This window comes from Monodelphis domestica, chromosome 2 (genome assembly GCF_027887165.1).
Source record: "Monodelphis domestica isolate mMonDom1 chromosome 2, mMonDom1.pri, whole genome shotgun sequence".
In the NCBI taxonomy this organism is placed as follows: Eukaryota; Metazoa; Chordata; class Mammalia; order Didelphimorphia; family Didelphidae; genus Monodelphis; species Monodelphis domestica.
This window is the reverse complement of record NC_077228.1, coordinates 538,591,650-538,614,815: the sequence shown is the minus strand read 5'-3', so window position 1 is coordinate 538,614,815 and position 23,166 is coordinate 538,591,650. Positions and strand designations below refer to the sequence as shown.

At 42.7% G+C, this 23,166-nt stretch overlaps 1 protein-coding gene across 8 annotated transcripts in view; it reads left to right on the top strand.

The window, feature by feature from the left end:
- Positions 1-23,166, top strand: part of LOC103094251 (germinal-center associated nuclear protein-like) — a 59,439-nt gene that overhangs the window by 9,672 nt on the left and 26,601 nt on the right. For 4 of the 8 annotated variants that reach the window (XR_008916900.1, XR_008916898.1, XR_008916899.1 and 1 more), the window contains 11 exons: positions 555-752; positions 2,227-2,495; positions 3,046-3,208; positions 5,275-5,435; positions 7,663-7,904; positions 10,758-10,894; positions 15,628-19,310; positions 19,808-19,915; positions 20,485-20,538; positions 21,053-21,187; positions 22,234-22,390. Coding sequence is in view for 2 of the 8 variants with exons in the window: in XM_056820100.1 (XP_056676078.1) it covers positions 555-752; positions 2,227-2,495; positions 3,046-3,208; positions 5,275-5,435; positions 7,663-7,904; positions 10,758-10,894; positions 15,628-19,310; positions 19,808-19,915; positions 20,485-20,538; positions 21,053-21,187; positions 22,234-22,390 (5,307 nt within the window). In the remaining 6 variants the exon portion in view is untranslated. Of the gene's footprint in view, positions 1-554; positions 753-1,256; positions 1,694-2,226; positions 2,496-3,045; positions 3,209-5,274; positions 5,436-7,662; positions 7,905-8,492; positions 10,045-10,757; positions 10,895-12,680; positions 12,885-15,627; positions 19,311-19,807; positions 19,916-20,484; positions 20,539-21,052; positions 21,188-22,233; positions 22,391-23,166 lie in introns of those variants that run through there. The other 4 variants (XR_008916901.1, XR_008916902.1, XM_016429428.2 and 1 more) reach the window with 4 other exon arrangements.

Below are 23,166 nucleotides of genomic sequence, written 5' to 3'. Positions count from 1 at the left end.
TCTCTCTCTCTCTCTCTCTCTCTCTCTCTCCCTCTCTCTATCTCTAATACCTTTCTTCCTCCTGTTTGTAATTAAACTTCATAAAAGGTTGACTGCTGACTTGAGTTTTCATTTAGGAATTACATAGCTGAATTCCTTGGGGACCTTAAATTAATATATATCAGTCTTTTAAAGTGATTTCCTTGTCACAAGACCTAGCCAAACAGTGAATAGTGGCATCCTATTTCTCAGGAGAGGCTGGATGCCCCTTTTGGAGGGTCCACTTGAAGAAGGATTGCATTCAGATATAATAAGCTCCTTGAGATCAGGATTGGTTTTTGGTTGATTTTGTTTCTGGGTCTCCAGCCCTTGGCCCAATGTCCTGAGCCCGGGAAGCCCTTGAAGTATGGTGGTTTGTTGACCAATTTTGAGGCTATTGTCCAGACTCAATGGCTTTTGAGCTCCCCACTCTCAAATTGCCCAATTCTGTGACTGGCCCACACCCTCTACTGGACATCCGGGATTTGTCTCCTGCTCAGAGGACCTGAGGTCAGTCCTGGTGTTCTTTTCCTCAGGTGGACCACACAGCAGCAATTAAAGAATACATCAGGTCCTCTGCTGGTCTGGAGGAGGTTCTGCCCCATGAACTCAGGCCCTTGGCTGTGCTGAGCATGACCATGGACTATATCATCACCCATATCATGGACCAAGGGAAGAGGAATTACCAGGACTGGTACAGCTTTGTGTGGAATAGGACCCATGGGATAAGGAAGGTGCGTTCTGCCTCTGGGAGGGTGGATGATGACCTGAGAGCAAAATATGATCACCCCCCCCCACCTGTGTTTTCTTCTCTAGTGGCCCTCATCCTCTCATTGGCCAACCCAGCCTACCAAATGCATGTTCTCTTCAGTTTTCCCCTTTTTGGGGGTATCCTTTTTGTACCCTTCAGGAAGATATGAGTTCAAATTCTAACTCAGATACTTAATAGTTTATGTCTATACAAATCCCTTGACCTCTGTCTGTCTCAGTTAATTTGTCAGCAAAATGGGAACTATAGTAACTTCTACCTCACAGGGCAGTTACGAGGACCAAACGGAAAGTACTTAGAAAACCAGAATGTGCTATGTAAATTCTAGCTGTTATTGCTATTATTATGGGCAATTCACCTTGCTTTTCAAAATCCTGAAAAATGTCAATGAAATCTTTTGGTTTTTACATCCCCTTCAGGGCCACCTTAGGGAGCCATCCCTTATAGCAAAGAAGAAAAGAGAAAAAGAAAATCAGTTCCACACATCAACTGAAATAGAATGTATATACAATATTCACCACCTGTAGTTCCCCACCTCTAGCAGGGAGTGTTGGAGGTACATTTTCTCATCTCTTAGGGTTAAATATTTAGAACCAGAAGGAATTTTAGAGTCCAACCTCTTTATTTTACAAATGAGGAAACTGAGGCAGTTATCCTGCCTTTGGGAAAGATCCAAATCACACTGTTGATTTATTTTGAGCCAGATGAAATCTTAGATGAACATTCAGAGATGTCTCTGTTTTAAAAATAACATCAAAACAAATTGGATGGACTGTGTTTCTAAAAAGAAAAATAGAGGATCCTCTGTAATGTGAAGTAGCATGAAGGGAGACATTGCTTCTAGGAACAAGGAGGTGCTGATCCAATCATTTCCCATCCTGCTCACCCCTTCTCTGGAGAACTGTGGTCAGTTTTGGCACCATGGGTTGAGAAGGGAGTTGAAAATCTGGAGACTGATTAGGGGAGAGTTACCAGGAAGAAGGAGGGCCTTATTTATGTCCATGCCTTCTGAGGCATGGTGAAGGAATTGGGGCCACTGTGCTTGAGTACTTTAAGTTTACTCATGGAGGATGGATTGTCCTTGTTCTGCTCCATCCCAGGAGGCAGAACCAGGAACAAAGTTTAGACTTGATGTTGAGGAAAAAGCAAACCAAAACAAACTCTTTACCACTGAGAGGCCTCTCAAAGTGGACTGGAGTCGACGCCATCATCCTCACATGGATACTCCAAAGCAAAGGCTGGATGGTTGAGTCAGTGAGAGCATCAAAAGAACCACTTTGGGGGAATGGGTTGGATTCGATAGATTCCACCTCTGAGATTTCATGAAAAGAATAATCAAACCCAACTTCCTCAAGGAATTCACTGTGAGGGATTTTGTGGATGAGGAAGAAGAGGAAGCTTTCTTTTGTTTTTCCCTGATCGCTTTTCCTTCTCTCTAGGACATTATCTACCAACATCTCCATGACCCTCAGACGGTGTCCCTGATGGAGAAATGTGCTCGTTTCCACATTCATTGTGCCCACCAGCTGTGTGAGGAGCCCATCTCCACCTTCGATGCTCTCATCAACAAGGATCAAATAACCAAATGCCTTCTCACCCTGAAGGAGATGTATCTGGATCTGGCCAGTGAGGGCACATCATGCAGGAGGGAAGCTGAGTTTCAAGCCTATGCCATCCTGCTCTCCCTCCACCAAGAGGAGGTACTCAGGTGAAGCCACAACACCATGAAACATTCACTGGGCCCCAAATAGAGACCCTCAGTGGGTGGCCAAATCTTCCAATGGGTTCCACTTCATAGGGGTCATGCTGGATGTCTCTCACCATTTACTCTCTTTCTTTTTCATTTGTTAACCCTTTTCTTCCATCGTAGAATCAATACTGTGTATTGATTACAAGGCAGTAGAAAGTTTAAGGGCCAAGCAATGGGGGTTAAACGACTTGTCTAACGTTCCACAACTAGTTAGTGTCTGAGGCCCGATTTGAACCCAGGACTTTCTGTTTCTAGGCCTTGCCCTCAATCAGCTAAGTCACCTAGCTGCCTCCCCCCTTGTTTTACAGAAAAGGAAACTGAGGCCTAGAGAAGGAAAGTGACATATCTAAGGCCACATAAGGATGTGGTAGAGATAGGAAGTGAACCCAAGTTGTCCCTACCCCGCCACGTCCAGCTCTGTCTCCCAAGGGCCACACTACTACTGCTCAACAAAGGTGGCCAGTTGAGGTCAGGCAGCAAGTGACCTCCATCTCCTTCCTGTCCACAGACAAGTACAACAGCTCCAGCCCAACATCCGTAACTCTGCTGAGGTCAAGTTTGCCATTCGAGCCTTCACAGCCTTAAACAGCAACAACTATGTGAGATTCTTCAAACTGGTCCAAACGGCTTCTTACCTGAACGCGTGCCTGTTACACTGCTACTTCAGCCAGGTCAGAGCCAAAGCAAGGGGGTCTTCCAGGCCAAAGTTTACCCAAAGGAGCTTTAGAGATGTTTGCCCATCTGATTTTCATAATAACCCTGCAGAGCCAGGGGCCTTTTGCCAGCCTCATTTACAGCTGAGGAAACTGAGACCCTGAGAAGACTTGTGCCACAGCTAATGAAGACCAGAGCTGGGATTTAAAGCAAGTCTTTACTTTTCATTTCCAAATATCTTATTTCTCCCCAATTATGTATAAAGGCGATGTGAATATCACTTTCTAAAATGCTGAGTTCCTATTGAGAGCAAACCTTCTTGAGGCTCAGCCTAGGGTTGACCCTACTCCTCCTCATTGTGTGTAGGCTGAGAAGCATCCTACTAGGGTAGATAGGAACTGGGCTTGGACATCAGGAAAACCTGGATCTCAGTTTCCTCACACGGAGGAATTCATGGTTACCTTTGTTTCCCCAGCACAGTGCTTGGCTCTTAAGTGTTGAATATGGCCCTGCAGACTCAGTGTGGCATGGCAGATAGGAAGCAGGGTTGGAAGTCAGAAGTTTCCTCATCTCATAGGACAGGCCTTCTTTCATCTTTGTCTGTTTCCCCAGGATCCAGCGCAATTTCCAACATATTCTAGGTACTTAATAAATGCTTGTTCATCAACCCAGTAGGAGAAACCCAACATGGCAGAGCAGATAGAAGATGGCCCTCTGAATGGAAAAGACCAGGCTTCAAATCCTGCCTTGGATTTGTGCCCTTGGGCCAGTCACTTAAATTCAGGGCTTCAGGCAAGTCTCTAAGACTGTGATTTGGAAATGTATTTTCCATCTGGCTCAGTGAAGGGAATTTCCACACTGGGGACTCATGGTACTAAAGAAGCCATAGATCCAGAATCTCCATCTTTCCTTTTCCCACTGATCCTGCCAGTAAGAGCCAAAGGCACTAGAAGCTGCAATATTGGCCAACATGAGAGGCTGTGGCTCTGAAGGGGTGGGGGGTGAAAGTTATGGACAAGAATGAGCATTTGAGGGATACTATAAATTGTGAACAAAACAAGCAAGCCAGCAAACACACCAGAAGGTCCAGGCAAGGTGAATGCTATTGTAATGTCCATTTTACAGATGAAGAGAAAGCCAAGGTGGTAAGAAGTTCAGTGACTTACCTACACATAGGAAGAATCAGAGCCAAGACTGGAACTTGGATGTCCCATTTCTAAGTCTGCTACTCTGTCTATTAAAATACTACATGTAATGAGAAGCTCTCTCTTAAGAGAGAGCCCTCCCTTTTGGCTGGAGTCAGGAAAGAGGGATCATGGAAGACTACCCAGAGGAGGAGAAACCTTAGCTGAGCCTTGAATGAAGAGGAGGGAGACCTCAACAGATGGAGAGAGAATGTGTTCCTTTCAGGCAAAGGACATTCTATGGTAAAGGAACTGGAGAGAGAAGGATGAGGACAGAGGATGGAGAAGAGTTGAGTTGTCCCGGATTGCAGAGAATATGATAGAGGATTGTATGAGAAAAGACTAGAAAGGGATGGGGGAGCCAAATCATGGAGGGCCTTGAATGCTGTGTCTAAATTTTATTGGGGAGGTGATGAGGAGGCATTGAAGATTTTTGAGAAGAGCGTGACAGAGTGACGGAGAGGGTGGGTGAGATGGATCCATTCCATCCAGCTGGAGATGGGGGAAGGCCAGTCAGGAGGCCACTTCAACAGTCTAGGCAAGGAGAGCGTAAGGCCCCAGTAAAGGTGCTGGCAAGAGAGAAGCTGAGATGGTTATTAGAGAGATGCGGGAGATGCTCTCAATGGTATCATGTGTAGATTGGGCCAACACGATCCTACCATGTTCAAGACAGTTACCATCTATGTGCTTCAGCCAATGGCTGGTAGTAGATAGGTTGCAGTCTGCCTGGGGCGAGGGAGTTCCCAAATTCCATATTCTGCCACTACCCGTGTGACCTCAACAATGAAGAGACATCTCTGGAAACAAAGGCCACGTGTCAGCCAAGAACTCTCCATTCCCTTTCCATGGAAGTGTGTTTGTTCTCAGAGCTTGGCCTTCCTTTCTATCTCTCCCTTCAGGCTCGAGGGAAGGCCCTGAGGGCTGTGACTGCCACCCACACTGTGAGTGCCCAGAAGACAACAGGTTTCCCCCTGAACCTCATAGTTCGTTGGCTGCTTTTCAATGACTCCAGGGAGGCTGTGAGCTTCATGTACCATTATGGCCTGCATGTCTCTGAGGGGTAGGTGTGACCTTGTCACAGCACGGAACTTTTCTGGCCTCCTTCCACATGGGGTAGCCAGTGCCAGAGCTCCCCTTAGCCTTGACCTGCTCAGCTCAAGGGCGTGCCTGGCAAAGATTGGCTTAATAAGGAGAAGTGTGAGGGACAATGGAGGAGCTTGGAGGAGCTGACAGTCTTGTTGGGGCCAAGCCTGCTTTTCTATTATATTTATTCATTAACACCTACCACTGTGTTAAATGAGGGCGATACACATAGGAAAACCCAGAGAGTTACTGTCCTCAGGGAGATTACATTCTCAGAAGAGTAAATTTAAAGAGATGCAAAGTAAAATGAAGGTGGGTTGTCCCTGCACCAGTCTAGCCCCATTCTGGGATGCTCCTCCTCTTCCTATATGGCCCCAGAGGCTGGAGTCTTTGATGGCTGCAGCCCTACAATAACATGGACAGATTTCTCTGGGATTGGGATCTGCTTTCGGGGAGGAAGACCTCACCCTGATGAACTGACAGCTCCTTAATGCTAATGATGCTTTAAGGTTACGTCCACTCCAAGATGAAAAATATTGCCATATATGAGCTGCCCTAGAGCTTAGTAAGCCAAAAGAAGTCATCCTTCTGAGCCCTATGGGAGACCTTCCTCTAAGGGAAAGAATTTGGGTTAATTAAAGCAGACTTACCAATCTGTAGCTCAGAGAGACTTCCGTCAGGTTCAGAATTTAGGTGTGAAAGGTAAGGAGAATACAACCTCCCAGGTCTGGTGTCCATGGGGGATCCAACAGCAAAAATCCATCCAGGTGCATGTAGTTCCTCTTTGGGTCTCACATGGGGGGAACCTAAGGAAGTGGGAGTCCAAGTTTCACTGCCCCAAGTTGGCCACTGTCCATCCAATCTGCAATAAAAATCACTGAGGTAGAGCTCTCAGCCAGGAACTATTTATTTTTTTGTTTTTTAAAGTTAAAAAAATTCAAACCCTTAACTTCTATATTAGAATCAATACTAAGTATTGTTTCCATGGTAGAAGAGTGGTAAGGGCCCAGAAATTGGGGTTAACTGACATGCCCAGGGCCACACAGCTAGGAAGTATCTGAGGGTGAATTTGAACTCAGATCTTGACTCCAAGACCATCTTTCCATTGACTTCCTGTCATTGTATCTCTGCAAATTCTCAAATGTTTCCTGAAGTCAGAGAACTGAATCAAAAGCACACTGCAATGAAGAGTTAGAAAGCCATCATTCAAGTCCCAACTCTGACTCTTTTTAGCTGAGTGATCTTAGACAAGTGACTTTCAGATAAAAATTCACTGTGTACCAACTGTGATAAGCAATAGAGGTACAAAAAGATAGTTCCTGCCCTCAAGGAGTTTGCAATCTAATGGGGGAGATGGCAAGTAGATAATTATGTGCAAACAAACAGGACAAATGGAAAATGGTGGACAGAGGGAAGACACTAGAACTTAGAGGAGTTGATAAACGCTTCCTGTAATAGACGGGATTTTAGCTGGTACTCAAAGGAAATCAGGGAGGTCAGCAGACAGAAATGAGGAGGGAGAGCATTCCAGTCATGGAGGACAGCTTGAGAGAATCTCCAGAGTCCAGAGATGGAAGGTCTTATTTAGGGAACAGCCAGGAGACCAGGGTCATTATTAGACTGAAGAGTCTGTGTTGGGCAGTGAGTTAAGAGAAGATCTGGAAGGGAGGAGGGGGCCATTTATAAGGGCTCTGAATGCCAAAAAGAGCATTTGGAGGCTATAGGGAGGCATTGGAATTTGTTAAGTGTGTGTGTGTGTGTGTGTGTGTGTGTGTGGGTAACATGGTGACTAGTCTTCCAAAGGATCTTAGGGGGGGAATGGTGAAATTAGAATCTTTTACCCTAAAAAAAGTATAATCCCCAGCAAAAACTACAATTCTCAGAACCCCACTCACTTCCTGTTGTTACATGCTAACATAGACAGGATAAATTAGGTGGAGTTCTATGTCTAGTCCTCTTTCCTTCCTTTTGGTAGTTTTGGTGGAATGGGACATTTTGAGTAGGTAGAAAACTTAGTCACATGGTTCTATTTTGTCAGATAAACTTTATAAAAATAATACTTGAAATATTGGACATTAATTTAACTCTTATACTATCCTCAACGACCTTACATTTGATTTGATGGCATTCACTTAAGGTTAACTTAAGATGGCATATGAACTCTGAATTCCAGTTATGAGCACCTTTCTTGTATCCATTTTTAGCTATGTTGAACTGAATCGGCGGGCCCTCCGGGAACCAAAGCAACCCTTCAAGCCCAAGAGATCCAGATTCATTTTAGGAAAACTGAAGACCTCGGTGGGAGAAGTGGTGAATGGGGAACCCCTGCCCTTAGTGCCTAAGCATATCCCTGAGAACAGCTTTAGCCCTCGAGGCAAATACATTGGAGACAGAGCTGAGATGGTCATTGCCAGCTGCTGGAACAACATCCAGGTGGACATGGCAGGTAAAATCATCAATTGATGGCTTAGACAGCTCATGTTTTAAAATGGCATCCAAGGCCACCTCAACTTTGAGTCATTATATTTTTTAAAACAATTTTTAATTTTTATTCATATATATTTTTGTTATATCATTTTATGTCCTTATCCTCTCTTACCTAGTGATTATACATGCCCTGGTAACAAAGAATGAAAAGGAAAGAGGGGAAAGAATAGTTCAGGAAAACAAATAGACACCCACTGAGTCTAACTACATGCACCACTCCACATCTGTAGTCCCCTACCTCTGCAAAGAATCGGGGAAGAGGTACATTTGCTCTTCCCATCTCCTGGGTCAAAGTTGGTCATTCTAATCACCCAACATTCTATTGTTTTATTTGGATTTTATTCTTTTTGTGTTGATTATAATTAATGTGGAGATTGCTTTTCTAGTTCTTCTGACTTTGACTTGTCCTGGTTCATATACATCTTCCCATGCTTCCCTGAATTATTCACATTCTTTGTTACTTTCTGCCCAGAGAGATTCTGTTCCATTCAGATATCCCAGGTTGTTTAGCCATTTCCCAATCACTGGGCATCGACTTTTTTTCCAGGTCTTTGCTGAGCTAGAAAGTGCAGCTTTAATGATGTTGGTGTCTATGGCGCCATGGACCTCTGAAGAGTATGTGCATGGCAGTAGAGCCTCAGGGTCAAAGGGAACAGATATTCCAAACTGATGTCCAGAAGTTAGACCAAGAAGCAGTTAAGGCAAAGGAAAATCATTTGGCTTCTCAGGTAGGAACCCCACAAGCCGTGGCAAATGTGGATAGGTGAAAGAAAGGAAGACCACGGGATCCTAGCATCTCAGACTTGGAAGAAACCTTCCAGGACTTCTCATTGAAGAATCTTCTCCTGACATAAGAGATAAGTGCTCAGCCAAGTTTTCTTAAGATCTGCAAGCCTGGGGCACCCACCACAGCTCAAGGGAGCCCAATTCCTCTTTTGGATGGTTCTCATCCTTAGAACATTTTTTCCTGACAGCAAGCTTACCTTTCCTCTTGTAGTCTGATCATCTGGATTGACCCATCTCTAAAACACCCTCCTCACTTCCTTTTTGTTTGTCCTTTGTTTCAAAGAGGACCGATGATGTCGTACACCTCCTGGATCTTATCTAGGATAGAAGACCATTGCTTCCCTGCCATTCCATCCATTGTCTGGAAAAGGTTCCTGAGATTTTTTTTTAGTATAAAGCACCTTCTTAAAATACTGGTAGGGCTCCCAATGAATTTGTTTTAAGTTATGGTGTTTTTCAAAATTTAATGATCCAATGAAAATAACCAGCTTTATCCACAAGAAGAGAGGACAATCAACTTGAATCTTTATTTAAATCAAAAGTTAAAATGCTTTCTTTTTGTCTAACAATTCATCTATTTCCTAGAAGCAATCACATCCTCCATCTCTCCCCAATCCCCCCTCTGGTAAATCTATTGTTCTTATTCTTATCCCATGGTTGCTTTTCCCCAGTTCCCTCCCTTTATTAAAGTTTATTAATTTAATTAATTAATTTAGAATGTTTTTTCATGGTTACATGATTCATGCTCTTTCCCTCCCCTCTTTCCTCCCCCCATACCAACATGCAATTCCACTGGATTTTTACATGTATCCTTGATCAAGACCTATTTCCATATTATTGATATTTGCAATAGAGTGATCATTTAGAGTCTACATCCCCAATCATATCCCCATCGAATTTCCCCAATTTTAATATGTACTTATTTTTTGAAGACAGGCAGTGCCTTTACAAGGAAACTGGAAAATGCTATAGCACCAAGCCTAAGATTGTCATCTTTTTCTCCATTGTACTCCTATGGATGGTTCTCAGGGCTGATCTTCATTGAATTTTACCCAGGTTCTCATGAAGAGAAGCCAAAGCTTTGGTTCTCTTAAATAGCAGAGGATCCCAAACTGGAAGAGAGAGCTAAAACCCCAAAAGTGAATCCCTAAATATCTCAACCGGCCAAAATATTGGACTGAGCCAAATAAGATGAAACTTAATAGGGATAAACGATTAGTTTGACAGTTGGGCTCCCAAACTTAACTTCTCAAATGGGAAATGGGAGATGGCTAGGCAGCAGCTCTTCCAAGATCTAGAGGTGTTGGTGGACTACAGATTCCATAAGAATCAATAGTGTGACATAGCAATTCGCCAAAGCTAATGGGATTCAGGATTTCATTAAGAGAGGCAGAGCTCACCAGAAAGTGGTGAGAGGCCTGTTGTATTCAACCCTTGTCATACCCATCTGGAGCGCTGTGTTCAAGCCTGAGCCCTAAATCAGGGAGGGCCTTGATAAACTTGAATGTCCACAATCAAAATAATGAAGGTCTCTATGTGTGTCCAGTCATTTTTTAGTCTTGCCTATTTCTTTGTGACCCCATTTGGGGTTTTCTTGGCAAAGATACTGGAGCAGGTTGCCATTTCCTTTTCTGGCTCATTTTACAAATGAACAAACTGAGGCTCAGAGTTAAGGGATTTGTCTTGGGTCACACAGCTGGTGTCTGAGATCAGATCTGAACTCAAGATGAGTCACCCTGATTCTAAGCCCAGTGTTTAATCCACTGTCACTTAGCTGGTTCACATCCCATCTTTAACACTCCCCGAATGGCTTTGAACATGCAGCTTCATCTTCTTGGACCTGTTTGGCCCTCTGTTAAATGAGGAGAAAAGACTGGATGGTCCTGCCCAGCTCTACAACTAGGATCCTAACAACTCTGTGATTCAGGGATGTGCTCTAAGTCCTTGCCTAGCCTCGCCTATGACCTTCTCCCACTCTATCCACTAGAGTAAAACCATATGACATGAATTTTTCTTCTATTTTTAGTTTCACCATCTGGGCGAAGAACAGAGAAGAGGTTCCTGGATCCTCAGCAGTCTGAGTCAGCAGCCTCCTCTTCCTTCTTTCCCTTCATAGACCTGGAGCTTCCCACCATAAAGCGGCGGCATGGCTTCCCAAGGCTGGTAAGTAAAAATTTGCACTAAGATGGAGAGTTAGAAATGAGCAAAGTCTTTTTTCTATTCTTCTTGCTGAGGGAGAGTTGGCCGAACCAATGAAGGCCAGAGTAGGGGGACAATGAAAGACAGAGTAGACTCACGCCAAGATCAGGGAGCCATTTCAAAAGAGAAATATCACCTAATCGAAGTTCTTCATTAACTGGCCATATTTTCATTGTGGTCCCATCTCAGCAGCATGTGCCAGCTACAGCTAGGTCCCCTGTCTGGTACTTCAACTAGGTGTTGCTGGTATCTAGCTACCATTCATCACCTGGTGCATCTTCCCTCTGGGATTTCCTCCATTTCTCCATTCTCTCTCTCTCTCTCTCTCTCTCTCTCTCTCTCTCTCTCTCTCTCTCTCTCTCTCTCTCTCTCTCTCTCTTTCTCTCTCTCTCTCTCTCTCTTTCTCTCTCTCTCTCTCTCTCTCCATCTCCCTCTCTCTCTCCTCTCTCTCTCTCTCTCTCTCTCTCTCTCTCTCTCTCTCTCCATCTCCCTCTCTCTCTCTCTCTCTCTCTCTCTCTCTCTCTCTCTCCATCTCCCTCTCTCTCTCTCTCTCTCTCTCTCTCTCTCTCTCTCTCTCTCTCCATCTCCCTCTCTCTCTCTCTCTCTCTCTCTCTCTCTCTCTCTCCATCTCCCCCCCCCCTCTCTCTCTCTCTCTCTCTCTCTCTCTCACTGTCTCTCTCTCCCCCCCTCCCTCCCTCCCTTCCTCCCTCCCTCCCTTCCTTCCTCCCTTCCTCCCTCCCTCCCTCCCTTCCTCCCCCCCCTCTCTCTCGCTGTCTCTCCCTTCCTCCCTCCCTCCCTCCCTTCCTCCCTCCCTCCCTTCCTCCCTTCCTCTCTCTCTCTCTCTCTCTCTCTCTCTCTCTCTCTCTCTCTCTCTCTCTCTCTCTCTCTCTCTCTCTCTCTCTCCATCTCCCTCTCCCTTTCCCTCTCCCTCTCCTCCCTCTCTCCTCTCTGTCTCTGTCTCTCTCTCTCTCTGTGTCTGTCTGTCATTCTTTAGTCATCTTCTTTCCCCCCTTTCTTTCCTGTGCCCTTGATTTGTCATTGTCACTCACTGACTTTTCATCCTGGTATAGACACCCAGTGGCAAAGAGATTGCCAACCCCTGAAATGGACCTTCATACAATCAAAATGAAAAAGGGAGAAATTAGTAGTGGCTGTAGCATGTAAGAGGTCTCTCTTCACATATGGCTGGGTGAAAATGGGGGCCCATATACATATATAGGCATATATATACACGTGTAAGTATATACAGTATATTTATAAAATGCATATGTAAAATATATGTAATTAATTGGGGGGGAGACATTGGGGATGCTTAGGCAAAAATGAAACCCAGCCTGGCCTCCCAGAGCTATTCCTCTAGCTGGGGGAGACAATACATAAATATATTGGTAGATGCAAAATAAATGTGATGGTGGTGGGGAGACTCTAGCAGCCTCAGGGAAGGGAAATCAGGAAAGGCCTCTCATAAAAGGGTTTCCAAGGAGGGCAGGCTTCCAAAGCGAGTGTGCAACACAGAAAGAATAGGCTTTGGCTAGCTTTGATATTGGTCCACCAAGTATGGTCAATACCAGAACTAGAATTTCATCTACAGTATGAGGAGGGCTTATCGGGTATTTGATTAAAGAGTGATAGGGAATTTGTTCAACATGCTTGACAATAAACTTGTCATGTTTACCTGGATAGTTCACTTCCATTTCCCAACCCATCCAACACATCTGTGAAGCATAAAGACAACTTTTGGAATAAAAATGGCTCATTCCAGAATTGGTCTCAACCTCCTGAAAAGACTAAATTTGGCTTAGTATTATGTGACTCTTTCTCCCTCTTGCCTCCTCATCCAACATCTCCAAGGATCAGCAGGCTCCCTTCTCATTTTTAACATCTGGAGAGACAAATAGTTTCTGCTTATTTCAAAGCCTCTGATTCACCAACTTTTCAATAAGAGGGAACAGAGGTAAGTGGTCCTTCCTTGGCCTTAACTAATTTCCAGATTTTACTGCCTCATTAATGGTATCCCCTTATGATGCTTGGAGGTGATATAATTTTTTAGCTTCTCTCTCTCTCTCTCTCTCTCTCTCTCTCTCTCTCTCTCTCTCTCTCTCTCTCCCTATCTGTCTCTCCCTCCCTCCCTCCCTCCTTCCCTCCCTCCCTCCCTCTTCTCTCCCTCCTCTTCCCTCTCTCCCTCTCTCCCACCTCTGAGGGACATCCTTTGGAACAAAGATTTTTTAAAGTATAAGTTTATTGAATGAAATTTTTTTAGGTTTACTATGTCTTTTAAAAATTATTTATATACTTGGAATATTTTTCCATGGTTACATGATTCATGATCTTTCCCATCCTTCTTCCCTCTCCCCTCCCAGAGCTGACAAACAATTCCACTGGGTTATACACTTATCATTTGGTACAAGATTTTAAATGGGAGAGGAGGGAAAGAAAGCCAATAAACAAAGATAGCCAGTACTTCAGTATCTGCAGCAGCCCACAGCTCTCCATCTCTGTAAAGAAGGGAGGGAAGTACATTTTCCCCTCTTGGCTTCAGGGCATCTCTCAAAGACCACCCTTGTTCTTCAAAATTATAGCCCCATTCTGAAAGCCTTATAAAAAGAGAATAGTGTTCCTTAACAGTGATGGGAGATTTCCTTTGCTTCATTTTCTAGATTTCTCTTCTCAACCTTGTACCTATAATTTAGGGAAGCATCCATGTTGGAAATGGATCCAGGCAGCCAAGTTAACCTCTGAGTCCTTCTGATTTTACTGCCTTGTGACATTGGCACTTAGACACCTAGATGTGGAGCTGAAAGGGAACCTGTAGGTCATCAAACAGTCCAACTTTTTTTAAACCCTTACCTTCCATCCAAGGCAGAAGAGTGGCAAGGGCTAGGCAATGGGGGTCAAGTGACTTGCCCAGGGTCACACAGCTGGGAAGTGTCTGAGGCCAGATTTGAACCTAGGATCTCCCATCTCTAGGCTTGGTTCTCAATCCACTGAGCTACCTAGCTGCCCCCTAACAGGCCAACTTTTAAAAAAAATGCTTCTTCATTTTACAGAGGAGAAAGTTAAGATTAAAATTTTCCTAAGGTCACACAAGGAGTAATTAGCAAAAGAAGATTTGAACCCAAGTCCCTGACTCCAAAACCATTGTTCTTTCCATGATATTGAACTATGTCTCCAGGCCTCAGAGTCTTCCTTTCTAAAATGAGTTTAGTTTCAATGGTCTCTAGATTTCTTTCCACTTCTAAATTCGTTATCTTGGAAGCTACATGATGAAATATGGGAGTTGAGACCATCCTGTGCTATGTGTATGTGAAGAAATGCCTTATACATGAGCAGACAAAAATGGAAAGTGAACATCATAGGGGAATAAGGTGTCCATGGTCCCCTTCCTCTTCACTTATTTTCTTTGACCTTCTCTTCCTCATCACATCCATTCTGAAGCCACATATAATACCATTCTGTTTTCTAAGGAGGACTCCACATGCTCTGCTTGGCAGAGAGAGGAATAATTTTCTATCCCTCCCCTCAAGTCCCAGCTCAATACACACTTACGTACTCCCATGGCCAATTTTCCATTTTACCAGAGACCATGGAAAGAGTAGACTCATCCTGATCTCTCCATTCCCACCTCAAAACAGAGTTGGAAACGTAGATCTGATGACTCAATAGGCCACCCTTTCAGTACCTTGATGCCTCAAAATAGAAGGACCCTCTTTTTAGGAAGGGAGCTTCAGAATTCAGGAAGATCCCCTCAGTCAAGATTTTTTAATGGTGTAAAATGTATTTGTCCTACTAACTGAGGTTCATGCAGCTCATTCATTCAAAAATACATTTTTATTTAGTTTCTTAAATATTTCCCAATTGCATATAAAAGGAACTTTAACACCCATTAAAATTTTTTTTGAGTTCCAAACCCTCTCCCTCCCTCATATTCTTCCCTCTTCTCTGAGAAGGCAAGCAATTTGATATCAACTACATATGCAAAGTCATGCAAAACATATTTCCAAATTAGCCATGCTATGAAAAACATGCTATGTATATGTATATGTATATTCCTCAGCTGTAACATGCTCTAGCGAAGGACATGGCAAACTACTCCAATATTTTTGCCAAGAAATCTTAAAAAGAGGTCACAAAGAGTTAGACGTGACTAAAAATGACTAAATCAAATGGAAAAAATAGTTGAAGTAGATTAGGAAAGTTTTCTGTTAAAGGTTTGACTTAGGCTATAAAAAAGTTCGTTTTTTTTGGGGGGGGGGTTTGAGACAGAGGTAAAGACAAACTGTGTTCCAGGCATGGGGGACTGATGCAAAGGCACAGAGATGGGCAATATAGGAAGAAAAGAGCCAAAGCCAGTTGGTCTGTACGTACGGTAGGAATAGTAGAGTAGTGTTTAATAATGATCATAAGATTGAATGAGGCCAGGTTAAGAAGGGCTTGTAAAGCCAAATGGAAATTTATACTCGATCTCATTCTCACTCTAGGTTTAATGCTTTTTAATTTCTATTGTCCCCAACTCTGGATCTTTTTGTACATAAATGAAAATTACACAATGAAATCAGTCTCTAGGCAATAATTGTTCATTCCTAAAACCATGGTATGGTGTATTTAATTGACATAAAGCCAATTTCATATTTGGTATGTTTGCTTAAACTAATGTTAAGCCCTTGTTCTCACTAATTTTTCTCAAATGTTGATCACAGGGTCAAAACGAAAAGATAAAGGGAAGCATCCGACAATATGAAGAAGAATGGAAAATCGAAAACAGAGGTCCAAAAGAATTTGGTTGGAAAGGAGAAGATGAAAATTGGAAGGATGATTATGAAAGAAGATGGCTTAAAATGCAAGAATGGGAAGGAGAGTACAGCGAGAGATGGAAAGGACAAAATGGAAATATAAGAAAAGATCAGGGAAAGGAAGACAAAGATGGATGTTATAAACAAAGTGGAAGAATGAAATATGGGAGGGGCTACATCCAAGAAAACAGGAAACGAGAACAGGGAAATGAAAAAGAAGAAAGAGCTTGGAATAGAGAATATAAATATGAGAGAATATGGAAAGTTCTAGATGAGGCACCAAATGATAGCATATGCCTGAAAAGGCATACTAGGGAGATCAAAGGAGTAAGAAAGATGGAACGATGCTATCAGGTACAATTGGAAGTAGCTGAGAGGAGAAAAGTTATAGGACAAAACCAGGGAAGGAAAATTGGAAGACACCAAGAAAGAAGAGAATACCACCAAGAACAAGAACAAATAAACCAAAAACAAGAAAAAGAAAACTCTTATGAGAGAAGATCTCAAAGAGATCAGGGAAGAGTACATAGAGAAATGTTAGAAGAAGACTCTGGAGACAACATTTGGGGAAGAAAAGAGGCAGTAGAGGAGGTAGAAAAATGGTGGTGGAATTATAGAGAGGTGGAAAAGGAGGAAAGGAAACAGAAGGACATGGAAGAGGAGAATGAAAAACCAGAAAGACAAGGCCTGAAAAGAAAAAGCAGGGACAGGGAATACAAATATTATAGAGAAAGGAATGGGGAAAGAGAGTTCAATTGGGAAAGAGGTCATGAAGGCAGAAAAACAAAAGAAGGGAGTGAGAAAGGACACAGTCACAAAAAAGGCCAGAACACTCACTGGGTGACAAAGAAATATAGAGAAGGGAAGAAAAATGATAACTGGGAAAGAGAATATAGAGAAAAACAAGGAAGAACAGAGGAGAGGAGAGAAGGACAATGGGGAGTCAAAAAAGAGGAAGAAAAGAAAGAAAGGAAAGCCAGAAGACCCAACTTTGGAGGAAAAAAGGATGAAAGACACGTTAGAGAAGAAGACAGAGAAAATGAGTGGTACTGGAATAGAAAAGAGGTAGTAGGAATGGGGAGAAATGAATTGGAGAGGAAAGAAATGAGAAAGAAAATGGAAATAGAAAATTCTAAACAGCCAGATATTTGGGAGAGAGAAAGGATAAAATGCTTGAATGAAGAAAGGGTATATTGGGAAAGACAAAGTCTCCCAAGAGAAGGCCAGAAACAAGATGATCAGAGAGGAGAAGATGCTCAAGGATTGAATGAAGCAACTTCAGGAGATGATTACTTAAGAAGCCTGGACGAAGATTGGACATGGATATTAGACAGGAAAAATGGGAAAATCAAGTATCAAAGGGACCATGAGCAAGGGGAAAATGAAACAAAAAGGCGGAAAAGAGAAGTATGGGGAAGCAACTATGAAAAAGAATGGGGAGTTGAAGATGAAGAATTGATGGATGACAACTTGGAAGTAAAATATGGTGAGAGATGGATTAGTGATCTCAGTGAAAAATTCTGGCCAAGAGAATACCATCAAGACCAGGAGGATAACGTTAGAAGAAAATGGACTGAGTCAGCTAGAGAAATAATATTTGGAGAAGAACAGGAAAATGAAAATAGACAAAAATTAAGTAAAAAATCATACAGAGAGGAAGATCTGGAAGGAGAAAAGACCAAAAATAAATATCTCAGGAGAGAAGGAAGAGTGGAAGAGAATGAATGGGAACAAGAATACAGAAGAGAAAAGACAATAGACCACAGGAATAACAGAGAAAAAGTAGAGGAGCAAGAATGGACAGGGAAAGATGAAGGAAAAGAAGATGGACTTACCAAAAAAGAAGGCCTGCAGTTGAAAATCCCATTAAAATATTTAAATGTCTGGAAAGGAGAAAATCAAGAAGGGTTGGAAGATGGAAGCAGATTCAGATGGGGAGGACAAATGTGGAAGAGGAATGACAGAAGAGAGAACTATGAAGATGAAGTAAAGACAACAGTCTGGGGTAAAGGACATGAGAAAAGTCTCCAGGAGGCAAACAAAGGAGTACCTCAGAGAATGGAATGCAATGGGAATGCTACAGTATACCCCAGCAGAGAGCAGTCAGAACAAAAACAAGGGAAAGAGAAAGGAAGACCTAGAGAAGTAGCAAAAAGAAAATGTGAAAGGATGTGGGAAACTGGAGATCTAGAAGGACTAGACAAGGAAATTAGGGGAGGGAGATGTAAAGAAAGTCAGGGAGGGGACCATGGATCTGGACCCAGTGAGGAAGACCTGGATAGTGAACATGGAACCCAAAGAAATGGAGAAGAGTTGAGGGACAATGGATGGGGAAGGGAATATAGAGAAGAGAAAGGTCAAGCTCAAAAAGATAAAAATACTTTAGGAATAAAAGAAAAAGATCAGGCAAGGGGGATCAAGGGAATCTCAGAAGGGCAAAGCGCAATCTCAGAAGCCACTTTGGAAGAGACAGATGAAATTAAACAGGAGTTGGATGGTCAGGAACAGAATCTAAGAGACCAAGGGAAAAGAAAGAGAAGTCAGACTAGAGAAGAATGGGAAGCTGAGCATGGAGGAGAAGTTAAAGGAGAAATTGGGAGCAAACACTATGAAGGAAGACAGGAAGAACAACCCCAGAGAGAGAATTGGGAAATAAAATTTAGAAGTGGCAAGGAGAGAGAACATGTCCAAAACCAGAAAGAATCCCACTTGGAAGGAGATTTTGGAAAAAGGTTTGAAAAAGAAGATGGAAGAACCCTGGATGTGTACAAGATAATGAGTGACACAAGAAACACATCTGAATATGTTTGGGAAGAAGAAGGATGGAAAAGAAATGAGAAGACATATACAAAAGAAGAGCGAGGGGGAAATGGTTGGGAAACATTATATGGAAGAGAACTAGGATCAGAAGTCTGGGCGAGAGAGTATGAAGAAACCCTTAAATCCCTAAGGGGAGACAGAAGAGAAATGAAAGAAAGAGAATGTGGGTTAAAACAGGAAGACATTCTAGACAGGCATGGGGGAAGTACATGGAACATAATTAAAAGCAGAAAAGAAGAGCTAGGAAATGAGAAAGGGAAAGAAGGGGGGAAACCACATAGAGAATTTAAAGAAAATTATAAGAATGAGAGTAGGGAGAAATTGGAAGTGAATACCGGTCAAAAAGAAATAAAATGGGGAAATGAAAACCAAGGCCAACTGGGAAGACAGGAAAGGCAGAAAAACTCTGGGGAGGAACAGGAAGATTGGTCAAAAGCAGATGGAGCCACTCATAGAGAAAAAGAAATCAGGGAAGCAGTGGCAGCACAAGCCTGGGAAAAAGAGTTATGTCAAGAAGGCTCTGGAGATGGATTCCAGAAATGGCCAGTAGACATCAGTGAAAGGCAAAGAAGGAAAACACAGGAAGAGAAAGTATTGAGGGAGGAAACTCTGAAAGGAGAACGTGGACAGAAAAGCCTCCCCATACAACCTCAGGAACTATTGATCAGAAGTGGAGAAAACCAGCAAGAGAATGACAGCCTGAGTGAAGAGGTACTGACTGCCTGGGGAAGTGAGAATAAGGAAGAAGCCCATTCAGCTTCACATTTATGGTAAAAAAAAAATCTAACCGCAATCAATAAAAAATAGAGTTGTTTAGTATCTAGTATTTAGACTTCCCTCTGAGAAGTGTAGACCATGAAAGTTCTTTGGGGTTTTTTGCTGGTTTAGATGAGAGCTGGAATGTGTATTGGTTCTAAGGCAGAAGAATGGTAACGGCTAGGCAATGGGGGTCAGGTGACTTGCCCAGGGTCATACAGCTGGGAAGTGTCTGAGGCCAGATTTGAACCTAGGACCTCCCATCTCTTGGCCTGGCTCTCAATCCACTGAGCTACCCAACTGTCGTCTGGGGATGGTATTCTTGATTCCATGACAAGTTCATGCTAAGGGTCACTCTTTGAATGACTAGCCAGCCCACTTTCATTTCTTTTTTTTCAAAGACCCCTATCTTCCATCTTAGAATCAAATCTTAGAACTGTGTACTGCTAGACAATGAAGGTAGATGACTTACACAGGGTCACAGCTCCTCCTGTGCCTCCATTTCTTATAGTGAGTTGGTGAATGTGACAGAGGAGCTGACCCATGCAGATGTGGTAGGCCCAGGGAATGGTCTGAACAATGAAGGTACCCAAATGGAAGTGAGCCAGCGATGGATGAGGTGAGTCACCAGATGATCCATATCTCTGATTCTATGAGCTTTGCTTTCAGGATCCTACCTAAAAAAAAATCATGGGGCAGCTAGATGGCTCAGCAGACTGTGAGTCAGGCTCAGAGACAGGAGGTCCTGACTTCAAATCCGACCTTGGAAATTTCCTAGCTATGTGACCTTGAACAAGTCACATCACCCCCATTGTCTAGCCCTTATTGCTCTTCTTCCTTGATACTGGTACTTGTATTGATTCCAAGATGGAAGGTAAGGAAGGGCTTTTTTAAAATAGAAACTGACAAGAGGTAGAACAACACAGTAAGAATGGATTCCAAAGACCTGGTTTTAAACCTTGGCTCTTCTACCTGCTACCAGTATGACCTTGGAGAAGTCATCTAGCTTCTGTGGGTTTGACTCAATGATCTTAAGTTCATTTCCAGTCCTAAATCTGATCCTATGATATTCTGTGCCAGTACTTTGTATATTTGACAAAAACCCGAAGGCAGGAAGGCGTATTGAATTGAATTATGGGGAGAATTGCATAATTAATACCACAATTCAGTGCTGCATCTGTATTTCAGGTTGTCAAGGTCAAGGAAGGAGATTTTGCCATGGGAACTCCAGGAGTCAATATGGTAATTGGGGCCTTGTCTAATGATGCCTGAGATAACATTGAGGGGAGTGCTGAACTCATAAGCAGGTTCAAATATGTTTTAGCTGGTTGAACGCGGGCAAATCATTTAATTCCTTGTACCTCAGTTTCCTCACCTGTAAAATAAGGGAGTTAGAATCAATGACCTAGTCTACTATCCTTTCCAGCTCTAAATCTATGATGCTCTAAATATTTTTAAAAATCTTTATTTTTAAGAATCCTGAATTAAAGATTTACAAGATGGCCATTTGCATATGCATATAACAGAAAAGGAGCATTGTCTATGAAATGATGGATCTCAATTAAGTCCTATTTGCTTTTCTTTTAAAATATAGGATACATTTAGCATGTGACTTCCTATCGTCACTGGGGAATTTGTCCAGAAACACAAGTATTGCTCTATTTGTTTGAAAAATTGGGACAATTCAAGTGGAATTCAAAAATGGGATTCCCAGGATATTGCTTGCTCCTTATATTTTATTTTTGTCTTTTGCCAGCATAGCTGCTTGGGCCCCTTTAGATTTGCCCTCCTTGGTGATGGAATGCCATCTAGTGCCCAAGCAGAAGCTCTTCTGGAAGGTGCTATTGATCCTGCCAGGCTATGACACTTGCTTTGCCCGTAGTCCAACAAGGTGAGTTAGACTTGACCTCACCTCTCAAAGACATTTAGGATTTGTCTATGCCCTTGAGCTTAGGTATTCTACATCCTGGTCACTACTCTACCATTCTCCATTTTAGAGAACTCCCCCCTTGGATCCCTGGTCTACCTTTCTTCATGTATGTGCCCTTTTAGAGAGTGGGGTATCGGAGAAAACTTTGTGGGATGTGGCACCATGAAGGAAGGAGTAGAATCTCCCTGAGGACAGGGCTTAGGTTCTGGCTTCATAGCCTCAGTGCCTTGTACCATGCTGAATACTTGAAGTAGCCTCTTAATAGATGAATATTGACTGAGACACTGTGGTTCAAATCCTGTCTCTGACCATTGCTAGCCATGTGAACTTGGAATGTGACTCTGCTTTACTGGGGTTCAGGTGAGTTCCCTCACCTGAAAAATGAGCATAAGGATGCTTGGCTTTAGCACTTCTCAGGACTGCTGTAGGGAATAGCCTTTGCAAATGTTCATCCACTCAAGAAGTAGCTTGTTGCTTTTATTTTACAAATGCAGTCAGTGTTTAATGAACATAGCTCCTTGCTTCCTGAACAGCTTTATGTGTAGTCTAAGTCTTTTCCAGATACAGAATTAATAAGAGCTGGGAGGGACTAGAAACTAATCCAAACCCCTTATTGTACAGATGGATAGACTGAAGCTCAGGGTTGTTCAGACTCTTTAAAGAGATCTCAGAGGTCATTAAATCTAACCCTCTCATTCTACTGGTGGGTAAACTGAGGAGTAGGGAAGTTAAATGATTTATGGTCATAACAGAGGTAAGTCTCAGAGCCAAAATTTGAACTCAGGACTTCTAGCTCCAAATTCAGTGTTCTTTCTTTCTCCTAGTCACACTGCCCCTTTTGAAAGTAGATTGTCAAGTCTTGGGCTGTAGTCTCCAACTTTACAGATTTAAAGTTTCCAGTCCAATATTTCCAGGAACTTATCTCTACAATTCTAGGGGCAGAGTTCTAAAGGTTGAACATGGACATTGGCCAACAAACTAACTGCTCCTAGTGCTTTTTCCAATAGAGTGTTAATGGATTGGTTAAAAGTCAAATTCATGGGAATCAAAGATCCTCCACAGAATGGAGCGAGCTGGTCTAATGACAAAGTGGAGACTCTATGCACCCTGAAATCCCAAAGGCAGAAATGGAATCTGGCTGTGGATATTAACATCTGCGTTAAGGTAGGGAAGTTACCCTCCCTTGCTGGGGGCAAAAAGGCATTGAAAGCACAATCTAGGGAACAGGATAGTTCAAGAAGTGTGGCATGATGGGAAGGACATGAAGGACAGGAACCAGAAGACTTGGTTTGACTCATAGCTCTTCCACTAGAAACTGAGAAGGACCTTAATGACTCAATTGTCTAATCCCTTTGTTTTGAGAGAAAACAGACCAGGAATAGGGGAAGGAAGAGTTGGGAAAATTTCAACCAAGTCTTCTGATCCTGTATCCAACACTCATCTCCTTGCACCACATTGCCTCCAAATGAACCATGTGGCATTGGGATGGCTGTGTTTGGAGTCTCAGGTCTTGGGTTCAAAGCCCAGCGCCACTGTCTGATTCCTGAATGAACCTCTCTGACAACTGTCATGTCCTCAATTTGTTTTTCAATCTGGGTTATACATGTATTATCACACAAAACTTATTTCCATATTATTCACTGTTGTAAGTGAATAATCTTACAAATCCAAAACCCCAGTTCATGTACTCAAATAAATCACGTTCTCATCTGTATTTCTACTTCAACAGTTCTTTCTCAGGAAGTGAATAGCATTCTTTTCATAAGCCTCTCAGAATTGTCCTGGATCATCATATTGCTCTTAGTAGCAAAATCTATTCCATAATGTTTCAGTTACTGTGTATAATGTTCTCTTGGTTCTTCTTTTTTCATTCTGCATCAGTTCACATAGGTCTTTCCAGTTCTTTCTGAAATCATCCTGTTCATCATTCCTTATGACAC